Consider the following 26,337-nt stretch of genomic DNA (forward strand, 5'->3'; position numbering starts at 1 on the left):
TTGAAATGCACGCAGCGGGCTGAGTCATGTCAAGAGACGTTCGAGTTGGAGAGCATGCCTGGGAAGGGCACAATTAGCAAGCTTCTACGGGAGGAGGAGAAGCTTAGCGGCGTTGACGTTGACTACCAAGAAGTCCGGTGCATGCGCTCGCCTGAGATGAGGCTGCTTGAGCGCAACATACTCGAGCCACTGGCTTTGTATAAAGGACCGTCTAGCCTTACTTACTATTCTGTTATTTTTCTAGCCAGAATTGCCGCTGCCGAACTCGGCATCCCAGATTCTCGGCTTCCACGCCTTACCAGGGGCGGCTGGTGCAAGCATTTTCTTGCTCGGCACGGCTACCGCGTCCGCCAAGCCTATAGAGAGATTAATTGGGTGGATGTGCCAACAGCAATGAAGGGCGCTGCTGAGCTTCGGGCAAAGATCGTCAAGTACGCCTTACACGACGTGTTCAATGTCGACGAGATCACCTACTTCTACAAGGTTACTTCCAAATTTATTGGCTAGGGCGTGCGACTCTTCGGGCTCGGGGCTAGCTGGACAAGAAACACAGACCGGTGGTGGGTACGTGGAAGGCCTGGCACCCCCGGCCACACAATCGTCAAGTACTTTGACGAGGCGGCACCAAGAAACGACCATGAAAGGTGCGCAGGCAGCTGGAGCGGGACGAGTGGCGGCGGCTGTTCCTGCGGATGCAGACGCAGCACACAGCGGAGCGAGGGCTGCGAGTGAGCAGACAGAGGGCTGGACTACAGTGTCCAACGAGAGAGCACAAGTGCAAGGTGACCGGAATCACAGCAAACCCAGGGAGGGAGGAGCTGCGAATGGGAGTGGGGCCAAGCAGGGAGGTGCTAGCAAGACATCACCAAGGAAGACGCAAAGGAAGTCGAAGACTAATGGAAGTCCTTCGACCGCGAAGCCGGTGCAAAGGGACGGAGTCGACCCCAAAAACGACGGTACAGCCGCGTTCCAGCAGCTGAGACGTTATTTGGTTCAAGGTGCAAAACAAGACTACGTGCTACACACGATCCTAAGGCTAGGTGAGCTAGCGGCAAACCGGCGCTTCCAAAGCTGGGTGAGCAAGCAAACAGGAGGCGACCGAAACGAGCAGCAGCTCCGGGCGGAGTGAGCTGACCAGCCGTCAGAGGCGCAAATCGAGAAATACAAGAACCTCCAGAGCTACTGGGACTTAAGCAACTTGGAACACGGCAGAGGGCTGTGTAAAGTCATACACGGATGGGTGATCGAAGAGAATTTGGGGCAAGCAGAGGTGGAGACCTGCTTGCTCTTTTGTCATCTCGAAGGAGTGCCAGAAAAGCCCGTGGCTCCCACCGGCGCGGCGATGCATGGCGGAACGTATCTAGGTGCTGTCAGCAAGGGCCTGTCACACAGCGGAGGCAATAAAGGGACGGAAGAGCAAAGGCGTATGAAGGAACTATGTATGCGACCGGCGGAGAGGGTGCTAGAGCTACGACAGAGAACGGAAGACGAGGACAGATCTCTGGTCATGATCATGACCCACGAGCTGGAGCTCGCCAGACCGCCCACTTTCCTCATCCAGTCAATGGACGCGGAGGAGCTAGCGGTGTTCACGGACTTCTTCCACGCCATAGAGTACCCACTCTACGCCCACCTGGCGCCGGGTCAGCGATTTGGAAACGACATGCAGAGGGAGGCGATATTGCGGTTTGTGTCGGCGGGCAGAGAGGCAGCACCACAGCACAAGCAAGAAATAGTCGATTTCAAGGAAAGCATGTCACGGATCACGCTCGACGCAGAGAAGCGACTTATAACGGTCACGTTCAAAGGGATGCAGTCCGCATCGAAGTGGGCCGGATGGAAGCTGCCATTTGCAAACAAACTCCTCACTCTGGTAGACTATGAGCAGCAGCGTGAGAAAGCGAAGGTAACGCACGCGCTCGTGCAATTGGATTTTTACGAATTTACAGTGGCAGTCAGGAAGGGGACGCTGACATCACGAGACATGCACTGGATGCTCACGCACGGCTTGGGCTTACACGTGCAGGAGATGAAACATCCGGACGAACAGGCTAATGGAGTAAACGACAAGGAATTGTGTGTGACGGTTAAGGGAACTGCGTGCCCGGCAAAGCTGAGGATACCAACTTTCATCTCAGTCGATGATGTAAACGTGGTGGTTCATCATCACAATGTCAACGCGAATTGACCGTGTCGCACTTGTCACTCACCCGACCATCCGACAAAGACGTGCAGGGTGGAGAAGGAAGCCATCGCAGCACAGCATAGGAAGTACGGGCTGAGCCTGCGCGGGAAGTTGCCTACGAAGGAGATGCCGAGCAGTATGGTGGGTGGGGAATTGGAGATACCGACGACCATAGCGCAGCTACAGATGCTGCTGTAAAAAGGCAGAATCCGCACAGCAGCAAACACGCAGGAATGGAAGAACAATGCAGGTGCGCCCAACTCCGCCAACCCAAGAGCCACGTCATCAAGCAAACGCAGCCAATTGGACGAGATCGAAAGACCAGCTCTGCCACGGGAATGGGAGATACATCGTCAACCAATGATACAGCAGACCAACCGGATCCGCAACCCAAGTCAAGCCACGGGTGGAGAGGATCAGCTGATACCAGAGGATGAGGAGAAAACTGAGGAGAGCACACCGCCCTACTTTGGTGCTACGACGGCGGGGGATCATGCGCAAGCAGATTCACACAGGGCTACGATGAGACCTGAGACACAAGAGCAGACGGTTCATATCGACTTAGACGGGGATGAAGAAATGGGGGAACAGGAAGTGGCGCCGGACAGTGCACAAGAAGGAAAAGATGAACGGCTCACCGAGCTATCAGTCGCAAGTGACTATCCGGAACAACGCGGGCGGTCACCCACGAGAAAGATATTGAAACGTGGCCAACCAGGGCAAGCAAAAGTCGGTCGTGGCCGGGGCTCAATTCCGCGAAGCTCCACCAGTGAAGAAGTGCAGAAGCAGCGAGCGTCAGTGTCGCCTAAACGCACGGTACCGGAAGAGTGGAGCACCGGCGAAGGGGTCCAGAGAGCCCATGGGCCGACGAAGGCGTGGAAAGAGACTACTTGGGGAGGCCACGTGCGGTCAAGGTCTCCGACCAAGCGCGTACCTGCATCTACACGGAAAGGAGACAACTTAACGCAACAGAGGTTCATGCACCAATACCTGGAGACGAAACCCAAGATAGCCGGACCCCTACAACATGAGACTGTAGAGGAGCAGAGCGCACAAGACACGGGCGTTTACAGACAAGAGCAAGTGGGGACGGCGGCAAGGACCACCCGACCCGATCCTGCCAAGACGGACACAGCTACGGAGGAAGCAGATGTACTAATGAAGGAAGATCCGGATTGCATATTTACTGGCACCAAGCCAGGGGATGACGATGGAGCGCCGCTCGAAACGTGGCTGGGCATACTGGGCGGAACGATTATGGATGTGGCGGGAAATGGGAATTGTGGGTGGCTATGCGGCTATGCGGCGCTGTACAATGCGTCAACAGGCGTATTGCAACCCGCGGAGGAAGTCGTGGAAGCGGCGAACATGCTCAAGAAGGATGTACTCAATGGTATGGTGGCAACCTTGGTCGAGGAAGTTCGTCTGCACCCAGAAAAGTTAGATGCGGAGTTTGAACAAAGCGGCATCAGGTCACTCCAAGACGTCCCACAAGAGGTGCGGATATGCGCACTAGCAAACCACTACGCTGCGCAGAGGGCCAAATCGGTGAAGTCAGCGGCCTCGACGCATTTCTGGGTCCGCCCGTCGCACATCAAGGGCATGACCATCCATGCGCGGGAGACCATATATGCGCTGGACGTGGATGCGGTTGGAAACGCACGAATGCAGGCTTATGCATACAGCTCAGTGGCGTTACCAGAGGACGATTGCTTCGACACGGGTACAGTATGCGCGCTAGAAACTGAGCGGGTCGTGTTCCTGTTGCAGGAGCTGATTGGAGCAGGAATACTACCTCCAGTGCTGGTCTTGAGATGGCAAGCCACGGGCAATCACTTCCAAGCTGTCGTCTACGACGACGAGAGATACGAAGGCTACCTGCGGAACCTAACAGAGCTGGCTAAGAGGCGGAACGACATCCTATCCAAACACGGGTGGGCAAAGATGGATTTTATACAGCACGACTCAGTTAAAACAGCCAAGACGACCACCAAGCAGCTTCGGTTACTGCGAAAAGCGAGCTAGGCGAGCGAACGGTTCAACGAACCAAACACTTTGGATGGGACGCCGTTTGCAATCACCACAGACGCGGAGCTGGAGATGAAACGGGTCGCACAGGTGTCGGAGACACAGTACGAGTCGCAATGTCAAGGTAGAGCAGGGGATCGCCAAGAAGTAACTGACAACACGGAGCCGACCAGTGAGGTAGCGACGGAAAATAAACTCGCCAAGGACACAAGGGTGGTAGACAAAAAGACCACAGAGGCAAAGAAGGTAGCAAATGGCATCACCAGGTCAAGAGCGGAGCCGACGCGAGACGGCAGCGACGTCGCCATGGGTGATGTGGAGAACCGCGGGACAGCCAGCAGTTCAGTGACCCACCACGAAGTTCGACAAATGCAGCGAAGCGAGTCAGCGCAACCGGGCCTAGTGCGAACTGACGGGGCGAGGGGGTTGTTGATTTATAGCGACGGGGCTGACAACAGAGAGGAGCCAAGCGAGTATTCATCTGGGAGCGAGAAGATGGATGAGAAGCCGGACAAGCCTGATGGGACGCCTCAGCAAGAGGGTAGGAAAGCAGGACGCGGTTGTGGAGAGCAGAACAGCGCAACCCAAGCTAACCAACTTTTACGAGAAGGTCACAGAGGAGGCTTATGCCCGAAATACAGGCAGAGTTTTCAGACGGCAAGGACAATTACTGAAAAAGAAGCAAAGAAGGCAGGTGTGGCGAGACGGACATCGCCAGCAATTGCTGAAACATGAAAACGACAGAACGATAGGTCTCACAACGGTGAACGTGAGAGGCCTTGCAACACACATGGAGAATCTAGCGGCAAAAGTACAGGGACTCAAGGAGCACCACAAAAGAGGGCAACGCGATATCACCTTTATACAAGAGACCCATCTAAACGAAGATGAACATGAAGAAGCAGGAGCACAATTCGCTGCTATGTGGGGATTTAAGAGGGCCACGGCTCACAAGTACACATACTGGGCGTCGGACGTGGACAGTCGCAATCCTGCTCTACCCGTATGGAGCAGCGGCGACCCCAGAACCGCGGGGATGTGAACACTGGACTGAACACCTAGTGATGATAAGAGCGTTGGTGGGCGGCAAGAAGTTTATATTTGTCAACATATACGCGCCATCGCACCCGGCGGTGTGTGTGCAGTTTTACGCGAAGATACGAAACATCAACTTTCCGGAAGATGCGATTGTAGTGTGCGGAGGTAACTTCAACTGTGCAGTGGACAGGCAGCGCGATCGAATTGGCGGGAACAGCAAGAAAGATGTAGGCGCCGGCGGACTGAACAAGTTCGCTGAGCAAAATAGATTGATGGACACGGGCTACTCGAACTTGCCGAAGCGTGTCAACAGAGAGGAAATACGCAGCTACGCTCACAAACATCACACCCATCGGCACAAGGCAGCAGACGGCTCCGTCGGCACCTCAAGGCTGGATCGGTGGTACATAACGGCGTCGGCACAGCAGCTCGTGCGTGGACAATTAGCGGAAGAATCTCCGTGTGCAGTAGATCACAGGGCGGTTCTACTAGAACTTCACTCCCCGCACGGAGCCATCCGAGTAGCAAAGAGACTGAGAATATATCCGGCCCCGGCATACGTGCAGACAGCGACGACGAGCATGGTCAAGGCAAGGCTGGATGAGTTGACTGGAGAGATTGGAAAGCTGGATAACGAGAGCACAGCTGTTGCATGGAATCAGTCGAAGACAAGAATCAAACAGGAAATGATTACGCTCAAAAAGGAAGCACGCAAAAGGACGAACAATGGATGCAGACAGAGAATCAAACGGCTGAAGCAACAGGTCGAACGATGTGGGTATGTGGATATGGACAGCGACACACAAAGAGGGGTTATTTTGAAGAAGATCCAAGATATTCAAGACTCTCGGCGGGCGCTACGCCGACGAGTGACGGTCGCTAGAAATGCGTGGAGTTCAAGAGAGTCAACCAAGCATTTTTTCCGCAGAATCTGTACCAAATATGGAGATAACACGATACCCACGTTAGTGAGCACGGCCCATCATGTCCAGAGGGAGCACATGATAAAGCGAACATACTAGCCGATAGCTGGGAGCATATGTTTAACTGGGCAGCAGAACAGCAGGAATCCATACCGGACTACGTGGATCGACTAGCGAGCAACTGGCAGCTAGTAGATCTCAGCGATCTAGACGACAAGATAACTGAAAAGGAGGTCGCAGATGCAATCAGTAAGTGCAAGAGCGGCAAAGCGTGCGGCCCGACGAGCTTGGCAACGAATGGTACAAAGACCACAAGGAGGAGTTGGTGCCACTATTGACACGGATTTTCAACGACTGTATGGACCACGGACCAACGCCGGCGTCATTCTTGGAAGCTTTTATATTCAGCATCAGCAAGGGGGGGGGGGGGGGGGGGGGACGGAGTCTCCCTCTCAACTACCGCCCCATTGCCCTGCTCAACACGGACTATAAGCTTTTTACGCGAATACTGGCATAGCGAGTCCGGAAATACATAACCAAGTTGGTGCATGAGAAGCAATACGGTTTTATCCCAGGACGTACCATACATGAAGCGATAGACCTCTTCGAAGCGACCAAGGAACTATGTCGAACGGGAGGGGACATGAATCACCTCAGTGAAGCACAGGTATTAATGCTGGACTTCGCGAAAGCGTACGATTCGCTCGATCACACCTTCCTCCTTGAAGTACTCAGACGGAAAGGTTTCCCACCGCGGTTTTGTGCGATAGTGGAAGCCATTCACAGAGGAACAACAGTTCGCTTCATGGCCAACGGAGACCTCTCCAGGCCGGTAATGGTAACCAGCGGGATACGGCAAGGGTGCCCGCTGGCACCGTTGCTGTTTGTAATTGCTGTGGACCTATTGTATACGGAGATCGAACAAGCACCAGAGCTACAAGGAATACCCATGGGTAAGGACGAGCGAGCGAGCAACCTGATCGTGGCAGGATACGCTGACGATACAGCGATATACTTACAGCACCGTAGAATGCAAAAGGCCGCCATCCAAGCGGTTGGCAGGTTTTCAGCGGTGTCCGGACTAAAGCTCAACGTTGCAAAGTCATCAGCGATAGTTTTAGGGCCCGGCGGCGAACAACAGCAGGACATCCACACGGAGGCCAACGAGGCGGCGGACGACAAAAAAGAAGAGGATCGGGAGCAAGAAGTGGCAGTAACGGAGGATGTCAGGTACCTAGGGCACATCGCGGGGCCGAGAGACACCACGGAAGTGGCTTGGAAGAAGGCATACGGAACGTTAACCGTGCGGCTGGCGTTAGCGGAGCTTAAGACCAACACGGTGGCTCAACGGGCACTGATCGCCGCTGCGGTCATCGTGCCAAAGCTACTCTATGTGGCACGAAATGCGTGGCCCACGGACGACATCATCAAGGTGGCAGACTTAAGAATACGAAACTTCGTGTGGCACGCATCTTTTGCAGCCCCGGAGAGTGCACCCATAGGGTGGGTCAAGCGAGAGCTAGCCGAACAGCCCACGAGTAATGGCGGAGTGGGTATACCCAGCATTCAGACAGAGTTGCTAGCGATGAGCGCGACGATGGTCGGAAAGTGGGGCTTATCGCAGAACCCGCAGATTCAATGAGTGGGGGAGATCTTGCAATCACGAGCAGCAGTAGAGGCAAAGCATCTGGAGTCGTCCACCAACAGACCCACAGGCAACATCGGGAAGTTGAGCTGGGTAACAGGACGGAAATGGGCAGAACTATGGATGGCGCAACAAGCACCAGCAGTGGAGGACATCAGGGCCGAGGCCAAAAATATCAGACCGATGATGCGGGCCCGACACGGTTTAACGACAAAGTGGACCAAAACGGGTCTGGAGGTACGCTGCGTAGGCCAGCCGCGGGCCAAGATGTCAGTCATAGCCGCGGAGCGAGCAAAAACACACGGCGACTTTATTTTGCGAGGCGGCCGACACGATCCAACTGGCTAAGTTGGGGTTATGGAATGATGCGGGCGGCCAGACAAAGTGGAGCGACTACAAGGCAGTGGCGAAGGTCACGCAGTGCACAAGGTTACGGGATATAGCACAAGTGCTGAGAACACCAACCGGGGCGACGATAGTTGTCCCGAAGGTGCCGGTCTTGGTGGGGACGGGGGAGGAGGAGGCTTTGTTTCGAGAAGTCGTGCTTAACGTCTTAGCGAGCTATCCTGAAATAGTGACTGGAAGAGACGAAACCGCGAGAGTGAGGGTACATCATTCCCTCGAGGACCCACATCACACTTTTGAGTTGGAGTCAGAGCAAGAAAGGCGATTCAGGCATTCATGGGCCTTCACGTCTACGTGTGTGGATCTGAAGGATGGACGCGTGGCAGTGGAGAGAGCGGCAGCGGACATTTTGGCGATCAAGCGCAACGAGGTGTGGGTAGTACCGCACCCATGGATCACGAAGTCTAGGCCACTTTGGGCGGGCAAGAGGCGCTGGACGCAGAAGAGGAAGCATTACAAGCAATTAATTAACGAAGCCAGAGATATGAAGGCCGAGACAGCAAAGCAGGCTATACAAGACAAGTGGCGTCGTGGACATCCAAATTTGGCGGCGGCTATACAGAGATTGGAGTGGAAACGAATCGGAAGAATGTAGGGTGTAACTCCATATCAAGCCCAAAACATCAGGCGGCTCAAGGCACACAGGCTGCGGCTATGGACGGGGAAAGAGAATGGGTACAAGTGTATGGGGGCTCAGTGCACACGGAGCACGGCGGAAGATTCAGGGCACCTGGCGTGGGAATGTGGAGATGCGCAGCATCACTGGAGAGCATGGCTAGATAAGTGGGACCGTAGTGGGCTGCCAGCAGCGTCCGAACAGGACATCAGTGCAGAGGAGCGGGGAGACATCTTCGCTTTCCATATACGAAATGTACCGCAATGGCTACGGGATTTGGGGCAGCAAACCAAAGTGGACACATGGGAGTTGCTACATCACGTGGCAGGAGAATTATGGACAATCGGATGTGCAGTGATACTCACTGCCATATGGAGATGGAACGTCGACAGGCTATACGGCGCCGCGAAGCAGACCAAAAAGATAGAAGAGCAGGTGCCACGGGCGCTGAGCATGGTCACGGACGCTTTCGAGAGGTACAGATTGGGCTTATACCCGGTCACACAAAGATCGCAACCAAAAATTGAGGTTGCGGCCGCAATTATACAGCGGTGGAAGCGCGTTTTTGACAAACGTACGCCCTGGCGGCAGGATCAGGTGGTGCGGATTGGCTTTTTCGACGGGGGGTCTCGCGGCAATTCCGGAGCAGGCGGCGGCGGCAGTGTCATTGTGCAGCTGGGAGAGACTAACGCAAGCCACAAGATCATCTGAGCGGCAGCCACAGCACTCGAAAGATCAGACACAACCAACAACATTGCCGAATTTATCGGACTGCACAGACTCCTGGTCCATGCAGTGGAGACAGAATGGATGGATTTGCATGTGGTGGGCGATAGTGCTCTCATCTTGGGAATGATGATGAGACGATAGCCGCCGAAATTGCACAAATGGCAGCACTGGTACAGAGTTACGAGACGGCTGGCAGATTTGTGCGGGGTCCGCAGCTGGAGCCATCACTATCGGAAGCACAACCAGATGTCAGACTGGCTCGCAAATTTTGCTATGGACGACAAAAGGAGTGCATTGTGGACGGAGCAAGTTAATGGAGAAAGAGAGGCCATGTACGGCGGAGTAAGGCAATTCCTGGCGACCGACCTCCAAAGATGGACGAAGGGGACAGAGATGCCAGCAGCGGGGAGGTAAACAGGAGCCTCGAGAAAATGACGAAGGTGGAGACGAAGGTAGAGAACGAGTGAAGACAGCAGGGCAACAGGAGGCTGCCGGCAAAACTTGGTTGGATATGTAAGCCAACCAGGAATGGATATTAGAGTTCGGGCCGCCAGGTACCAGTAACACAATATACTTACCATTTAATAATAATACTTCTACAAGGCCGTGTCGCGGGTGTCTGTTTGTCTGGGTGCAGCTCCCGCCCTGAAGATCAATAAATCTCGCATGACCTTCCTGGTCGGGTCGAACGCCACGGGATCGGAGAAGCTGCGGCTGTTGGTGTTGGACAAGTCCAAAACGCCACGCTGGTTGCCGGAGAAGCCGAACAGCATGGACTACATCGGCACCAGCAAAGGCTGGATGACCACACTCGTGTTCAATGAGTGACTGGTGAAGCGGAACAAGAAGATGAAGGCCGCTGACAGGAAGATCTTGCACGATAATGAGCCTGTGAACAAGGAACCTGAGGAGGCACTCTCGCATGTAGAGATCGCCAGGCTGCCGAAGAACACCACGGCCATGCTGCAACGTATGGACCAGGGTGTCATTGCGTGGATCAAGGCAACGATTTTGAACGATATATCAGTGCGCTGCTTTACTGATGGTTCTGTGCGTTGAGGAGGTTGCATATGCTATCGATACAGCAGACGCAATACAATGGCTGAGAGACGCGTGGAACGCAATGCCCAAAAAGGTGCTTGCGAACTGCTGGAGACATACAGGTCTGCTCTCAGATCGACTAATGCGTGTGGACCACAATGTCAATGAAATCAATACTGTGACATCTTGCGCAAGGGCGGTTGTCCTATCACAACGCGAGCTCCGTCTAAAATGATATTATCTAGCTCCCCAAGACACCCATCACTGTATTCATTTTACTTTGAAGATTCCCTCACCTTACCTGTCTTAAGATGAAAAAAATGAGGATATTACCTCATTTAATGAAGTCTGGTTATTTCGTATGGGTGTAGTTGGACAGCGAGTCAACGGCTCAGGAACGGCCTGGACGAGCAGCGGCTGGTGGAGACGGTTACGATTGACTTGACGAGTGACTAGTGGGCGAAGGAACGGTGACGGAAAATGGCGACGAGGGCGAGTCGGTGGCAGCGGCAAGACTGTAGGCTCCGGGCACCGATTGCCCGAGGTATCGGGTAGCTTGAAGTTGCTGAATGGCGACGATAGAAGATCGCGAGGAGGGCGACATGGGACGAATATCGACGGAGTAGTATGGACGGCGGCGAGACGACGGCGAGATGAGTGGCGTGCGGCCAGGAGGCCAGGGGACAGCACCCGAATTGAGCAACGATAGAAAGAGGGGACAGCTCTATAGTTAGATCTAGTCTAGAGACTTCGAGGATATGAGGGGCACCGAGGGCGCGGTCTGCGGCTCGACCCGCAGTCAAGATTTGGCAGCGAAGTGCTAAGTTGAGACTAACACGAGTAGTAAGCGACAGACGAGGTTGCTGGTCTGAAGACGAAGCCAGACCGACGCAAAGCACGTAAGGTAAGCTGAGTAGCCAGGGAGAGTACGGGGACGGCTGAGTCAGTAGGCTGAAGAGGACCGCGGAGAAAGACCGTGGGGCTGCGGTGCCTATTGATGGCGCCTTGGCCGAGGGGCGCATGCGCGAAGGCACTGCGCAGTCTAGTGACTCGCGCGGGGCGTCGTCCATGTGTTCGTTGCACATTTCATACGGGATTGGCGGAGAGCAAACCGTGGTTTTCCCGAACCGCGGTCGCCAAACCGCTCTCTCCTCGACGTTCCTACCCCAAGATACCTCAAGGGTTGAGGGCCAGATTAGGCTGGTGACAACGCTCAGCCTCGCTCCTGGACAGTTACCCAGTGTTTCGTAGCGTCTGTAGGCTGAACCTCGTGAATTGACAGTGAAAGTTTGTCGAACCTAACCGGGGAGATAACTACATGGGTACCGCATACACCTATTGGGGGGGGGGTCGAACTTGGAAAAGGCCTCCAAAACTATGAGCAAGAAATCCTTGCCGAAATAAGCAGGAAATGCTTGCGGGTATTCGAGGGCAACAGGAGGGAATCGCACTAATCTGTGAGGAGGTAGAAGCCGAACCTACTTATCCGTAATTTTCCGGTAGCAAAACGCGATTGAGCTAGACAAGAAGTTCTGGAGTGCTGTAGAAGGCTATCGAGCAATTGGAAGTTCCCCATTGATCCCGTTAGATGTTGCCACCATTGCCCAACGGCGACAAGATAAGGCTAAATCCATTTACGAACAATTCTTCCGTGGTCAAAGAGCGGCCGCTCGCTTTGGAGACTATCGTGGAGTGGCATTGGCGTGGTTGGAAATGTACCCTAAGGAGGTGACGGATGCGAATCGGCAGCTCTCGATGGCCCCTAAAAACCTTTTTGGTGAGCTCCAGTGCACGGTAGAGCTCCAACTCTCAGCAGCTCTCGCTAAACAGCATACAGATGAAGCACTTGGCTAGGAGAAGTATCGGAGACTTTTTACCACATTGACGGCCTTTTATTGACTCCAGTGGGCACTGCCACGAGCAGCGCTCGCTTCTGACTGTAGTTAATTGATAACCTGACAATCGATTTCGAGAACGGTGAAAAGTACTAGGACAAGTCGGTGGCGAGAGGACGCTGATAACTGACGGGTATAACCGCACAAGAAAAGATAATGAGGACATTTCTTTGGTTGTTGTACCATTTTCAGGCTTCACACGCATGGTCGCCTACAACTTGGACGGACCAACGCCACTCTCCGCAGCGCCGATTATTCCGCCATCACCTGTCCCAACATTCTCTCACGCCTTGGACGCCATGAAAATGGCCCACCCGCACAGGGATCGCCTGGCTCATGTCCACGAAAGGTTGCTCCATCACGTACGCAGTGCCTTCCGTCAGTCTGGACGGGACGTACCGGTGCAATAGCGTTCACGAGAATATTGCCCCGTTCAGTTGACGAGCGAGTTTAGCTGTCAGAACGCGCGTCGGGTGGTGGGCCGCTGTAGCGGATTCCTGGGACGGGCTGTTGCCAGCAGACACTTCCCAGACAGCACGTGAAGCCTCTCAAGCTCGTAACCAACGACTCGATGATGCATCATAGCATGTCGAAGTCTCGAGCATTCTATACTGCATAGTAAGAAGGTTTATAGGAAAGACGAAACTAACAGAAACCACTGCAGCTAACACAGCAGTGGGTGCATTGAATACCAGAATTCTTTTCACCTCCAAGCAAGTACATGGGTTCTCAACCTGCAAGCACTTCGGGTCGGAAACACTACAGCCACCCCCGTGGACGAGTCGCACGCCATTGTGTTGATCTTCAGTGGTCTCAATCCTCCGATAGACCCAAAGTTGATGATCGCAGTGATACTACGCATACTTTCCGCCCGGAACCATCCTGTTTTCATAGAACTTTAAATAGCCGGCGTAGTATTTAGAAGCGACGACATCTTCAGGCTTGACGTTGCCGAAAATCCACTTGTTGTACAGTGCCAGCCTCTTCAGCTTGGCACCAAACGTCTTGGCTGCCGCGGGCACAGTAATACCTCGTTCCTCGTCGCCGTCAGCCATTTTGGCTCCGCGAAGGGAGGGCTTAACAGGGGCTGCAGTTTCTTCGGTAGTGAGCGAGCGCTCCCACTGAGTGGCACCAGGTGACAGGGCCTCCTTCGTAGTCTTCGTCTGCTCGAGGACAGCGTCCCCCATCAGGCGATCGGGGGATGTAGCTGCGTTACCGCTTGCGAGGAAGGTGGCGGCAGTAGCCACTAAGAGGACGTACGAGAGACGCATTGCCAGTTGATAATTGTTCTTGAACACTCTTGGTACTTGGGTTCTTTGGACTGGGGAGCAAATTGCGAAGTGAGACTGGAATTGTTGTCGTTCTTCTTGCGCTCAGCAAAGCAAGCAGCCATGATGAATGGCCGATATAAGTGTCTTATGACGGAGGAGCGTACAGCATGGCTATCCCGGTAGGGGGAGGGGGTGAAATGCAATTCAAAGAGAGCCGCTCCTGCAGGGAAGAATTCTCTCACCTGGCGAATTCAAAGCTCGTCCTGTTGAGGACCTGGCTCGGCAATTAGCGCTTAGCCGTGCATCACGGGCATCCCGCGGGACTTGCATGGGCTCTCTTCGCGCACCCGCTCGAGCGACTGCTTTTGTGAGTCGCACTGGTTCAAAGCCCATGATAGTGTATGACATCCGTCCTCCACATCTCAAGATAGAGATGTTGCTTTGTTCCTTGCGGTTCACAAACCAACATACATGTAGCATACAAAAAGTAAGATATACGACTAGCAAAATTAAGCTGATGGATACAAATATCCTCTGTCCTGAATCAGGACTATCACGACTCGTGACAGAGAACCCCATCGGAGAAGCCTATCTGCTGTCTCAAAACCATCGTACCGATCCCGCAAGTGACTCCCGAACGTACGCTTGCGGGCATGATCCATTATTGTGAAAACCGATTACAGATGTCCCCGGCAAATGTGCAACTGCAAGCAGCAATTTACCTCGCTTAGGTAGTACAGATGTGCATGGGATTTGAAACTGGATGGGATGGGATGTACCTGAGGTAGATGTAGCGTAGAGGGAAAATGTCGTGATGTGGGAAGCTTCCAGCACATGGAAACAATAAATTCAGAGTAACTTAGTACTTTTGCATCTATATGGCACTTGTGCGAATCTTGCCGTCCGACCTTTGCAGATTTGCCGGGGGCATCTGTATTTTGTCCTATGAAAGACCGGATTATTACTATTTAATATATCCGGTTGTCCAGCATCTTTTCCAACCTCGTTGAGTCAAAGAAGCCGGGACCCTTCTTTCTTCTTCTACTTCTTCTTCTTCTTCTTCTTCTTCATCCTCCTCCTTGTCGGCTTCGTCTTTGTGCTTGCGCAAAAAACTCGTTTCATCTCCGACGTCTTGGGCCGTGCCAAGCGAAGCGACCAAGTCTGGCGATACCATGATCGAGTCTCCCGTGATGGGGCCGGAGGCTGCAGCTGCGTTACCGCTTGCGAGGAGGGTGGCCACATCAACAAGTTCGCGGCTGCCATGATCTCAAGCCGAGCGAAATATTCATCGAAAATCAGTCAGACAACACGTACAACGACCAACCACCGGTGATAGCGCTTTTGCCGAGAAGGTGGGCGTGCTCGAGTTGCTGGGCGCTTAGATTGCCCGTGCATCTACCGTTCTGCTTGGTCGAGGTGGCCGAGCAACAAACCAAGACCAACGAAGACAAGCCGGCTTTCGTACACGTCCTCACGCACGAGGTGATCACGTTCCGTGTACTGCGCAAATGAGGCTGGGTCTCATCTACTTCGCGGCCTCGACTCGAAACTTTTAAGGATGACAACCGACGTTTCTGGGGCCCAAGATGCGCGGTGTTTTAATGACCTTAGCGGACGCCAAGTTACGTCAACTATACGTTAAATGAGAGGGGTTTTCTGTGCTCTCGGCCTTTACGTTAATGAATGTCCCCATCCCTAAAGCACACTACACTGTACCGAAAACTGTTTACGACACTATTTTGGCATTTAAAATCACGTAACCATGTACAGTACTGTATGCAGTTCCAGATGGGATAAAATGCTGGATCGGCGGGTGGAGAAGCTACATTGACCTGGTGATCAGTTTGTTCACGTCAAGAATTCGTGTGCGTCAGAATGAATGCATATGACGTTTGCGCGCTTGATTGCAGATTGCGAAGTGAGTAGCAACTTTTTAGTCCTATTCTACTTGTACTTGCCTCCTAAGAGGGCGTTGCCGCAGGGCACGCCCTCCGGCTCTGCAGCACCAATCATTGGCGCTGATTATGAAGTCCGTTGTTGATGCGGCACACTCACAATGTAATATGTAGTCATCATGGCCCTTCCGGTGTCGGTTGCTGCTTGTCGGTACAACAGCACGTGATCGCCCGGTCGTTGGCCCTGTCGTCTGGTACAATCCTCCACAATGCGCCGACTGTGTTACATCAGAAACTCTTGTGTCGGCCCAGGTTGGATTGGTCGGCCCAGGCTGGATTGGTCTGCCCGGTCACAACTCTCGGTTGCCGACCGGCTTCCGATAGCGGCTTAATATTGGTCGCCAGCAACTTTATCCGCGGTGTCTTGTGCTACATCTTGCGTCGATGCTGGCTCCCGTTAACGATGAAGGTCCATCGCACGGCAGCGGATTCGGTGGCTTAGCAGTGAACCCGAGGTTCGGTCATTCTCGCCCCGCTCAATCGCCCCGCACCGCCGAGATGACGAACACGCGACCAGCATGAAAACCAACGGCTTCGACGCCCATATCCGTGGAAAGCTGTAGAACCCACAGCGTCCAGTAGGACACCCAATCTGTATAGGTTTTATAGGGTTCTAGGGCGTATGTGTGTTTGCCAGTCCAATCTGTGCCATCAAGTGGAAGCGGTCGAGAAATCACTGCAAGGTTCCTCGCATTTGCCTTGCCTTTTATCCGCACATTTTCCAGTCAGGCGAATTGTTCTTGTTTGGGCACTTGCAGTGCTGCTCGGCAAGTACTCTCGTCTCTCACTTTTAACTCCATCACCAAACCCGGGCCACAAGTCAAACTTAAGCTCCATCACAAAATAACCCCTGCCCGTCAAGCACGCGGTGCATTTTCCGCGCTGGTCTTGGTGTTGCAAAAGAGCTTGTTCGTGGCCAAACTTACACTGTGGTTGAGGTCGTCTCCAGCGGCACTATTAAAGACGATCAAGATGGAGGTAGTTCACGAGAAACTGGGCGTGCCATTGATCGACACAAGAAGTTCGCACGTGCTGATCTACGACTTGTTTGGGATTGAGCCATCGTGGTTAAGCTTACCACGTCGACGACCTCGGCTTCAAACGCTGTGCGGTGGCTACGATGTAATACTCGCTCGCTTGTTTTCCTGAAATCGAAGTAGATTAACGTCACTTCTCCACCTGAGCATCGTCTGTTAATATGTTGTTTTATGGTACAGCGACCTGATGGCTCAAGCTTTCGCCAAGCGCTTTCTACATGCGACCAGCAGCAGTATTCGTTCGCACTTCCACGGCGCGCGCCAAGCACATGGTGCCGGCATTGCTCAACGACAACTACGCAACCGGCTGAAAGTTGCTCGACCAAAACGAGCAGGAGTCCCAGTACAAGACTGAGCCCACGGCGCACTCAAGACCATCGACGATATTCCGATGCACTAGGAGGGGAAAACACGCAAGAAGGAAATCGATCGCCGAATAAGCCGGAGAGAGAGGCAACATCCCAGATACAAGTGGGCTCGAAGGCCGGAAGTCATGATGTATTATCACTATGTTGTCATTCTTCTTCACTGTTTCATGACGTCTTCAATGGTTTGCAGCGTGTGCTTCCAGACTGTGTCCTTGAGCTCTTCCGTGTGGTATTTGGTCTTGACCACCGCCACGGCGTTTTGATTCAGCAGCTTCCAACCCTTCGCATAGTCGTCGTTCAGAAGCGCCGACACCATGTACTTGCCGCACGTTTCAGGAGTACGAGCGAATAGTGCAGCTAGTCCCTTGAACGGCACGCGCAAGTACCCAGGCAGTTGCTTGGCCAAACCAGTGTTCACGAACCCAGGTGACGCGTGCATGAAGGAGGCATCTGGTGCGTGCTCAGAGAAGGCCTGGGTCATCAGGTCTCTGCGATGTCAACATACAGCGAGTCAGTTTGGCAGGAAGAGAATGAGTCCTCCACTGTAACGTACGAGTACTGCGTCGTTGCGGCTGCGCAGCTTGAGCCGGAGTACGTATGCTTGAGGTCGAGGTCGCTTACGTCGATTTTGCCGCCCTCGCCAGCAGACAATATGTTTAGAACTCGCACACCAGGGCGGTTCAGCCCCTTCAGCAAGTCGTGAACGAGCATAAATCTGCCCAGCCACACACCAAGAACGCAAAGTCAGTAAGGTTACGCATAGTACTCGGTCTCCGCAACAAACCAATCGCGTACCTTCCGTAGTAGTGCGTCGCCATCTTCACGTCTAGACCCTCAGAGGTCTCTGTTCGGCCATTCAACGTCATGATCCCCGGACTCATCACAATCCAATCGAACTTCGTCTCCGCGTGCTTCGTCGTGAACTTGCGAACTTCGTGCATCAACGACACGTCCAGTTTCTCGTGAACTACCTCCACGTTCGGGTTCTCCCTCTTGATCGTCTCCAACAATTCCGCCGGGTACGACCTCGAGCACAGTGTCAGCTTGGCCACGATGGGCGCAAGCTCCTTTGCAACCCCGAGACCGATGCCGGACGATGCACCGACGACGAGCGCGTGCTTGGAAGGGGCCAACATTTCTTGCTGGAACTTGAATTCGACTTGTGGGTTTGGTGGTGAGGCGAACAGTGAGGGAATAGGAAACCCGCTGAGCAACACTGCAAGAAGAACACAAAGCGCAGCTAGAACCACTTGTCCTCCTCGCATGCTGAGCAATTGGGAGAATGGCGTCAATAATAATAGCCTGGCACGACCGATTGCTTGACTCTCGCCCAGCACGAGAGATTGCCTGACCCTCACCGCGTAATCACCGAGATCCGTCCAAAGCCGTATGCTGTCCTAATCGCACCCCCTGCTGGAGGAACAAGCCGCGCCCGCCGCGAGTAGTCCAGCACCTTCGTGGGATTCCGCGTTGCATTCCTGAAGTGGCGTCCTGCCTCATCGACCCCAGGACGCTGCACGCTGTCCGACGACGCAGGTGGCAGTTGCGATGGGATCGATGGCTGAGATCCTGATGAAACTTGGTAGTCTCAAGTTCTGCACTCGGACGCTGCACAGGTGACAGCTGAAGAGCTTGTTCGTGATGCTTTGGCTTTAGTGGAAGTGTTTACTTCATGGTCAACACATTTTATTTAGTTGCTACACGTAGTTATTCTCACGAATTGTGAGTCACAACCAGGAAGCTATCCAGTTCTCAAGCACAAGTCTAGTTCTCAAGCACAACACGGTAACGAGCACGACCCTCACGCATGATCGTGATACCCTCGTTCACCTTGGCCATTGGCAGCTTCTGGGTGATCGGACGTACGTTCTTCTCAGACGCAAGTTTCAGCATGTCTTCGATGCCCTCGATACTGCCGATGAGGCTGCCCACCACACGGACGCCGCGAGCCACAACGAACATAGGCTGGAACTTGATCTCGTCGTTCGGCAGACCGAGCATCACCAGCGTACCGCGCTTGCGCAGCAGACCCAGGTACTGGTTGTACGGCATACCCTTGGCGTCAGCCGTCAGGATCAGCATGTTCACCGAGTTGGCAGCCTTCTCCGCGTCCTCCGGGTCGCTCAAGTTGTAGAACTCCTCAGCGCCCAGGTCCAAGATCTGCTGACGCTTGTTGGTCGAGCGCGAGAACGCGACCGGCACGGCTCCCAGAGCGCGGATGAACTGGATGGCCAGGTGGCCAAGGCCAATGACGCCGACGCGGTCGCCAGCCTTGACGTTCTGGTGCTTCAGCGGCGAGAACACGGTGGTGCCGGCGCACAGCAGTGGAGCCGCGACGTCCGACGGGATGTTCGCCGGGATCTTGAAGGTGAACGCGCTCGACACGCGCACATAGTCTAAAGTGGCTAAAGTGTCGCTGAAGGATGGAATGTAGTGCTTGATGGAAGTAAATGAAATGGTGCTGCTGTGTAGCCTAGATGTCCACGAGCATGCTGGCGCTTTTTGTGCTTTCTTATGAGCTCTTCCTGCAAAGTTATGCCACTAAAACTCAGTGTGGTACCGAAACTCCTGATTTATCCTGTTGGTGCGGTGAGCGTATCGGCATAGGTAATAGCAACGGAATGGCTTTTGATTTTCAGGAATCGGACCAGTATTGACCGGTACATATCAAATGAAAAGATGTTTGCGTTGCGCATAGTCCTTGTTTGCTTTGTTCGGCAAGAGCTTTCTTGTGAAAACGTGCGCCGCGATACTCACCTCACAAACGATTCTGCCTGAAGCCGAAAGAAAGCTCAAGTGTCAGTGCTTATCATGGCCAAGCGCGTCCCCAAGGTACTTTTCCCGGCAATTGGTGCCAGTGTCAATCGATCGAGCTACACTACGTGTGACTTGTGCCGCCTCATGACGGAACAGTGGAATGTTGCAGGTTGTCGGCGGCGAACCCCAGCCAGCGGCATTTATTCTTGACTGGAACATCAAAGAGCTGGACGAGTTCGTTAAGTGAGCGAGCGCTCTCGTCCCCGGTGCTTCTGGTGTGCCGCAACTTAGCATCTGGTTGATGACAAGCCCGCCCAATATGATCTGCGATTCTCTGATGTCGGATATCATGGCGCACATGGCTGAGCTGGGCGTAAAGCGCTTCGGACATGTGCTCGTTGCTCTTGATGGATATGTAGAGTGTGGCCACGTGATAACTCGGCTGTGCAACATCGAAATTGACGCCTTCATGCAAGCGGGGCACCACTTAGTGCTCGGACCCATCAAAATCCCATTGGCACCCAGGTGGCTGACTGACTGGCTGGCGGTCAAGTTTTGGATAATCGGTGACCCCATTGATTTGAGCGATCCACGCAAGTGCACTAAAGTTTTTGAGTTTGCTCTTGGTGGAGAGCGCATTCCCCCAATATCCTCGGTACCATGTACGCGGTACATTTACATAGACGTGCTTTTTCGATGTCATCGCCGATGCTTGAAGCGCCCGTCATTTGGCGACCAGACGCCCGAGACGCGCATCTATTGATCTACTGAGCATGGCGCCTGGTGAACTCGGCAGCGAGGCGTGCGGCCCCAGCGTCCGGGAGTTCTACGACGGCCTCTTCCACTCGCCCATCTACGCGGAGCTCCACCGCGTGTGCTGCAACGTGGGCTTCCACCCGCGCGGCAAGACACACGTGAACTCCAGCGCTGCGGCCGTCGCCGCCGTCGCCGGCGGGAACGTGGGGGGCGACGCGCCCGCCAACAAGTTCCAGGCCCAGTACCCAGCTGACAGGTTCCAGCTGCAGCTCTACGACACGCTACTGGACGTGGACGCGCAGCATGAGACGCGGCGCGACGAGCCGCTGACGATTCTGGACGTGGGCTGCGGCGCGGGTGGCGGCCTGTGCGAGCTGCAGGTACTGTACCCCAAGGCGGAGGTGGTGGGTCTGGACCTGTCGATTCAGGCGCTGGAGCGCAGCAAGGAGGTGTGGAACCGCTTCACGCAGCAGGTGCCAGAGTTCCAGGAGCGGAAGCTGCGTCTGTATCACCACTCGTGCGAGAGGATGAAGGGTCTGCTCACCCACTCGGTGGATGTTGCGGTCGGGGTGCAGAGCTTGCAGGAGGTGCAGAATCTTGGCAGAGCCGTGAACGAGATTGCAAGAGTGCTAAAACCTGGAGGTCTGCTGTTCGTGGCGGACTTTATCCCGCCCGACGTGGCGGCCGACCACCTGGAGCACTCGCTGCTGTCCCCCATTTCGTCGGCGCAGAACAAGGCCCCGCTTTTCGAGATTGTACAGGAGCAATTGGTGTCGTTCGAGGCAGCCATGGGGGCCAAGCTCAGTTCGGGAACCACGCGGGAGCTGATTCATCAATTCACGCCCCAGGAGTTCCACTCTGAGCTTGAGGCCTTTTTCTTCGTCGAGCACTCGCCGTTGTACGAGTTGTTGCGTCGTGACCAGATGGGCTACCGCTTGCTATGTTTGCGGAAGACGGAGGAATGCAGCACTGATGAAGAGGAAGATATCCGACACGTGAGCGACTGGGTCGGCGATAGCGTGGGCTACTCATCTGACGAGGAGATTCAGGACGACGACGTGCCCAACTACTATCCGTATCAGGAATTGTTCCCCCAACTCGACATTCTCAAGGACAACTACAACGTAATTTTGGAAGAGATGATGGCTGTGCAGCAAATGGCGACGTGGCCATTCTGGCCGGAGAAACACTACACGGAAGGCGATAGCGAGTGGCGTGTGTTCCCGTTCTGCTATACCTTCCCGGCCTACGATGCTTCCAAGACAGCGTGGGTGTCCCCCACGTGCTCGATGTGTCCGCGTACAGCGGAACTCCTCAGAAGTCTACCTGGAATTCGCACAGCCCTCTTTTCGAAGCTCGGCCCGAATACGACGCTGTCTGCGCATCGAGGTTGGGCAGATCTGGCCAACCACGTTCTGCGCTGTCACTTCCCGCTTGTGGTACCGAGGCTATCTACCGGGGCCCCTTGCTGTGCAATGGTGGTGGGTGGAGAGACGACGTACCATGCCGAGCGCGAGTTCATCGTGTTCGATGACAGTAAACTGCACTACGCGTTCAATCACCACCCCGACAAAACGCGTCTCGTGCTGATTATCGACTTCTATCGTCCGGACCAACTGCCTAGGGGTCGCGCACGTGGAGGCCACTCGGACGAACTGGACGAGTTCATCGAGACTTTTGGCCGGCAGTCGCTGCTCGGTGGCAGTGGTGAGAACTGAGAGCAGAAAGCAAAAGTTGATGATAGAGTAGGGCGTGATTGATACGGGGTTACCTGCACCCAACGGCGTCACTCTACACCTCATCACCCCTGCTTAATCTTAATGTTAAATAAACCTGTCCATACGTCAACGTCAGCCACACTATGTTCATTCCCCACCTCAGCATGCAGTACGTACATCCAGGAAGCGCGCGGGCATCAGGAACGTCGGCATTGACGATGGCCGTGAGTCCGAGATTAGCGAGGGCTCCTCGGATCAACCCGCAGGGGAACACCAGGAACAGCAGCGCCATCTCTCTCGTCTCCTGGTCCGTCGCCGCAGAGATGCCCGCGAGCCAGCGGAAGCTGAAGTCCTGCACCACGAACACGCCTCGGTGATTGGTCTGCAGCTTGTCGATCTGCTTCTTGAAGATGGCGATCCAGAAGTCCTTGCACACGAACTTGATCACATCCAACGGCTCCAGCATGCGCGGCCTGTCTCGCGCCACGCGTTCGGCGAAGCGGCAGCCCACGTCGTAGCCCATGGCCTCCAGCTTGATGATGACGGCCTCGCGGTGCGCCGCCTCCTCCTCCGGCGTGGGTGCAACGCCCTCCGTCTGCCACGGGTAGCGCTCCAGCTGCACAACGACTCGTGAGCACGCCAATATCACCACATTTCACCGCAGGAAACCCACCATGGAGCGCACGATCTCGCCGTAGAGCTGCTGGAAGCAGCCATCCGCCACCTCCTTCATTTTATTTGCAATTTTCAATTATGAGGAAGCAATTTCATATTTTGCATTGCAATAATGGTGTGTAATACTTAATATGGTCACTAAAGTGAAAGTGGAAGTTTGTGACGCGTGGCACAATCGAAGACGCAATAAACGAAAGGAGATCGCCATGAGCGCCGCCAAGAGCCCCGAAGTGGTGGACGGCATGATCGACGACAGTCTGCTGGGCATCCTCATCATCCTGCTGGTCGTCATGCTCAGCACGGGATATGTGTACGTGCAGCAGCTGCAGCAGGGGGACACTCAGCAGCGTGCTAACGTGGCTCGCATGGCGCCGTCCACGGCCGCGGCGCTAGCCTCGTCACCCACACGCGCCGCCATCGCCACTGCGGGCCTTAGCGATCGCCAGCTGCGCCTGCACTTCACGTTGCCCATGCGCAACGGCGCGCGTACCATCACGATCAGCACCGAGGCGCTGATGAAGTCGGACAATCTGGAAGCTCTGAGCTGGACGAACGAGGACGCGCCGGCGCTGCTGGCAGATCTCTCCCATGTTGCGGACGTGTATCTGCTCTGTACAGTAAAGGACGCCAAGGATGTTCAGAGCATGCGGCGGATCCGCGAGTTTGTGTCCACGCACCCGGACTTGAAGAGCAACGACGCGGCGCCTGGAGGGTTCAAGCCGCACAAGATTCTCTTCTGCACGACATCAATTGGCAAGATCGCATTCGTGCGGCAGATTGAGCCTCATGTTCATGTCGAAGGTACGGGGTTGAAAGGAGTGGGAGGTGAAGGTTGGCTGACGTATTGTTTTTTGTAGTTGATGCTGGCGTGGTTCGGGAGCTGGAGAAGCACGTGCCGCGCATTGTGCACATCGCTACTTCACCCGAGGATGCAGTGACGCCCTCGATCCCTAACGTGATCCACATGGGTGACAGCTTTGCAGGATATTTCTCACTGGCCAGCGCAAAAGAACGACTGTAGTGTGTTGCTCTCGCTAATATCGGATTGGGCTGGTCTCCATCAAGAGTGTGAGTGGACCCGTTAACCCATAGTCTATTTGAGCTTACTTGCAGGTGTGATATTCGGGGTTGCCCTTGAGAAGACCATGTCGATTCGGAAGAGCTGCTCCAGGGTTTGTAGAACCAGGAAAAGCAGCGTGTCAATTCGCCTCCACGGATGCAGGAGGCCGTAATTCGCAGGGTCGCCTTTTACGAGTTCAGGGATTTGAATTGGCCCTGCCAACGTCTGAAGAACTCTTGAATAGTCGATCGTGTATCCGATGTATCCTTGTGGTTGATCCTTGAGGCTCAAGTTGCAAAATGTTTCAAGAAGCACCAGCCTCTGGTTACCAACATTTTCTCCAGGAGTCGGTCCTTCGTCACTTGCATCCAAACAAGTCTTACTCAGGTTATTCCTCAAAGTGCTGACAACTTCAATGAGAGCGTAGGCAAGAATCTGCTTGGCCAGCGAATGCACTACTGCGTCACGAGGCTCAGCATCACTGGGTGAGCCTCCATCTTGCAGCCAGCGTGCGATGGCGAACTCTGTTGCCCCACCTCCTCTGCAACTATAGGTAAATTCAGAGTGCGGAGAACAGTGATCAACACCAACGCTGGTCGCTTCAGGCTCTAACCAACTTCGCATAACACGGAGCCCCTTGACAATCGCCGCATAGTATTGTTTGTAAACTCCTTTCGTCGGTGCATGAACCAGGAGCTGGGGAACCACAACACTCTGGTGGTGGCGTTCACTGTTTCGCCCAGTGTTGCTCCTGTTGTTTGGTTCCGTAAGTCCGCGGAGCCGTAAACACGTCTGCTGCTGAAACCTTACGCGGGAGACACCCTTAGCGCAGATACCAATATGTTCAGGTGTGATGTCATCAAATACACTCGCAAGTGGAAAAATTCCAGCGTTTACACAAAGCGCCTCAACATCTTCAGGCTCTGCCAGGTGAACGCACGCGACGCCATGGCGGGTACAGGTAGCGATTACGCCTTCGTCGAGGGCTTCGGTGCTAACGATGAGCTGAACCTCATGTCGGCCCCGAAGATTCCGCACGAACCTCGAGATAAACAAGCGTGCTGCATCTTGTGCGGTGAATAGTTCCTCATCTGAACTCGTTACAAGTTGGACATGGTTGGATCCGTCCGCCACTGAAAGTGGGCACGTGAAGCACACAAATTGTACAGGATCTGCACTCCGACCCAGTATTCCTGGAGGCTGCGATGTCACCACCGACTTCTTCAGTATAAAATCGTCGCGTGGGACCACATACGAAGCGAGCACTGATGGCGCAGCCATGAATATAATTGCGTCGGGGGCACATTTCAGATACTGCTGCACACGCCGAAACAGTATCTTGTCGGTCCTTTCGGCAATGTGACGAAAGGAACACTCTGCACTTGCTGGCACCCTGAACACCCAAGTTAGTATTAATTCTGCAACAAGCTTCACCGCTTGTTCTCCAAGTACACCACGTAGCCCTGATATCAAAATGGCAGCGCTCGCCTCACGAAACTGCAGCATCATCCAATACAATCAGCACTACAACAATTCAAACTTAGTAAAACTCTGCCTGCGTACCTGTTTCGATGGGTGCATAGTCTCTCTGTTCAGTTCAATCGGCACAGCAATCTTTAGCCTGCTCAAATCCGATTGTGTCGCCTGCATCTCTTGTTGCAGCTCCCATTTCAGCTCCGCAAACGCTCTCGATAGTCGAGCGCGGTCGACTCCACTGCGAGCGTCCTGTTCTCTCCTCAAGCGTTCCACCGCGTGCCTCATTGCTGCATCTAGCAGCAGGATGAACTCGCTGGACCCGTCGCCCAGCTGCTTGTGCACTCCATTGGCTGCAGTGAGCAGGAATGTGGCGAGTGGATCATCTGCATCCAGCCCCTGCTTCCACGCCGTCAGCACAGCGTGCCCCTCGCCCGTGACAACTGGGGCTTCAGCGGGTCGGAACAGCAGCGTCTGCTCTCCACAAGGTCCAAAGCTCCGTCGACAAAGCGCTGCGAGGCTTGCAGTGGTGCACCCCAGCTCGGCGGCGATGCTCATCAAGTCCGTGTCGTTTCGCCAATCGGGTATCTTTTTGAGTAAAAGCTGAAGTGCGCTGTGATTGGCTGGTTTCGACGACGGTTTCTGTACCATTAAATGGGTACGCTCTTGCTGTGCAGCAACTTGCTGCCTACAAGACTAAGGAGAACACCTTGCCGATCGAAGTTCACCGGTCTAATAGACTATCTGTATTTGTTGTCTTTA

General features: G+C 54.2%; 7 protein-coding genes across 7 annotated transcripts; 3 read left to right on the forward strand and 4 right to left on the reverse strand.

Annotated features, from left to right (window-relative positions):
• Nucleotides 1–637: 637 nt before the first annotated feature.
• KRP23_8106 (uncharacterized protein) lies at nucleotides 638–1,129 on the forward strand (the record flags this gene model as incomplete). The annotated part of the gene is made up of 1 exon (XM_067893506.1): nucleotides 638–1,129. The coding sequence occupies one exon, from the start codon at nucleotides 638–640 to the stop codon at nucleotides 1,127–1,129; it is 492 nt and encodes a 163-aa protein (XP_067743029.1).
• A 12,230-nt stretch (nucleotides 1,130–13,359) lies between these two features.
• Nucleotides 13,360–13,692, reverse strand: KRP23_8107 (uncharacterized protein; the record flags this gene model as incomplete). Its single annotated transcript, XM_067893508.1, has 1 exon — nucleotides 13,360–13,692. One exon carries the CDS (start codon nucleotides 13,690–13,692, stop codon nucleotides 13,360–13,362), a length of 333 nt encoding a protein of 110 aa, XP_067743030.1.
• Nucleotides 13,693–17,293: 3,601 nt separating this feature from the next.
• Nucleotides 17,294–18,272, reverse strand: KRP23_8108 (NmrA-like family domain-containing oxidoreductase notO; the record flags this gene model as incomplete). The annotated part of the gene is made up of 3 exons (XM_067893509.1): nucleotides 17,294–17,624; nucleotides 17,690–17,851; nucleotides 17,932–18,272. 3 exons carry the CDS (start codon nucleotides 18,270–18,272, stop codon nucleotides 17,294–17,296), a joined length of 834 nt encoding a protein of 277 aa, XP_067743031.1.
• A 2,394-nt stretch (nucleotides 18,273–20,666) lies between these two features.
• On the forward strand, nucleotides 20,667–22,367 carry KRP23_8109 (Aspartate beta-hydroxylase domain-containing protein 2; the record flags this gene model as incomplete). The annotated part of the gene is made up of 1 exon (XM_067893510.1): nucleotides 20,667–22,367. One exon carries the CDS (start codon nucleotides 20,667–20,669, stop codon nucleotides 22,365–22,367), a length of 1,701 nt encoding a protein of 566 aa, XP_067743032.1.
• An 83-nt stretch (nucleotides 22,368–22,450) lies between these two features.
• On the reverse strand, nucleotides 22,451–23,100 carry KRP23_8110 (Trafficking protein particle complex subunit 6b; the record flags this gene model as incomplete). Its single annotated transcript, XM_067893511.1, has 3 exons — nucleotides 22,451–22,482; nucleotides 22,545–22,983; nucleotides 23,041–23,100. The coding sequence occupies 3 exons, from the start codon at nucleotides 23,098–23,100 to the stop codon at nucleotides 22,451–22,453; spliced, it is 531 nt and encodes a 176-aa protein (XP_067743033.1).
• A 148-nt stretch (nucleotides 23,101–23,248) lies between these two features.
• On the forward strand, nucleotides 23,249–24,063 carry KRP23_8111 (Peroxisome biogenesis protein 22; the record flags this gene model as incomplete). The annotated part of the gene is made up of 2 exons (XM_067893512.1): nucleotides 23,249–23,843; nucleotides 23,900–24,063. 2 exons carry the CDS (start codon nucleotides 23,249–23,251, stop codon nucleotides 24,061–24,063), a joined length of 759 nt encoding a protein of 252 aa, XP_067743034.1.
• Nucleotides 24,064–24,557: 494 nt separating this feature from the next.
• On the reverse strand, nucleotides 24,558–26,133 carry KRP23_8112 (uncharacterized protein; the record flags this gene model as incomplete). The annotated part of the gene is made up of 3 exons (XM_067893513.1): nucleotides 24,558–24,599; nucleotides 25,555–25,599; nucleotides 25,666–26,133. 3 exons carry the CDS (start codon nucleotides 26,131–26,133, stop codon nucleotides 24,558–24,560), a joined length of 555 nt encoding a protein of 184 aa, XP_067743035.1.
• Nucleotides 26,134–26,337: the final 204 nt, after the last annotated feature.

The sequence above is a fragment of the Phytophthora ramorum genome (assembly GCF_020800215.1).
Source record: "Phytophthora ramorum isolate Pr-102 chromosome Unknown Phyram_PR-102_s0007, whole genome shotgun sequence".
Lineage (NCBI taxonomy): Eukaryota > Oomycota > Peronosporomycetes > Peronosporales > Peronosporaceae > Phytophthora > Phytophthora ramorum.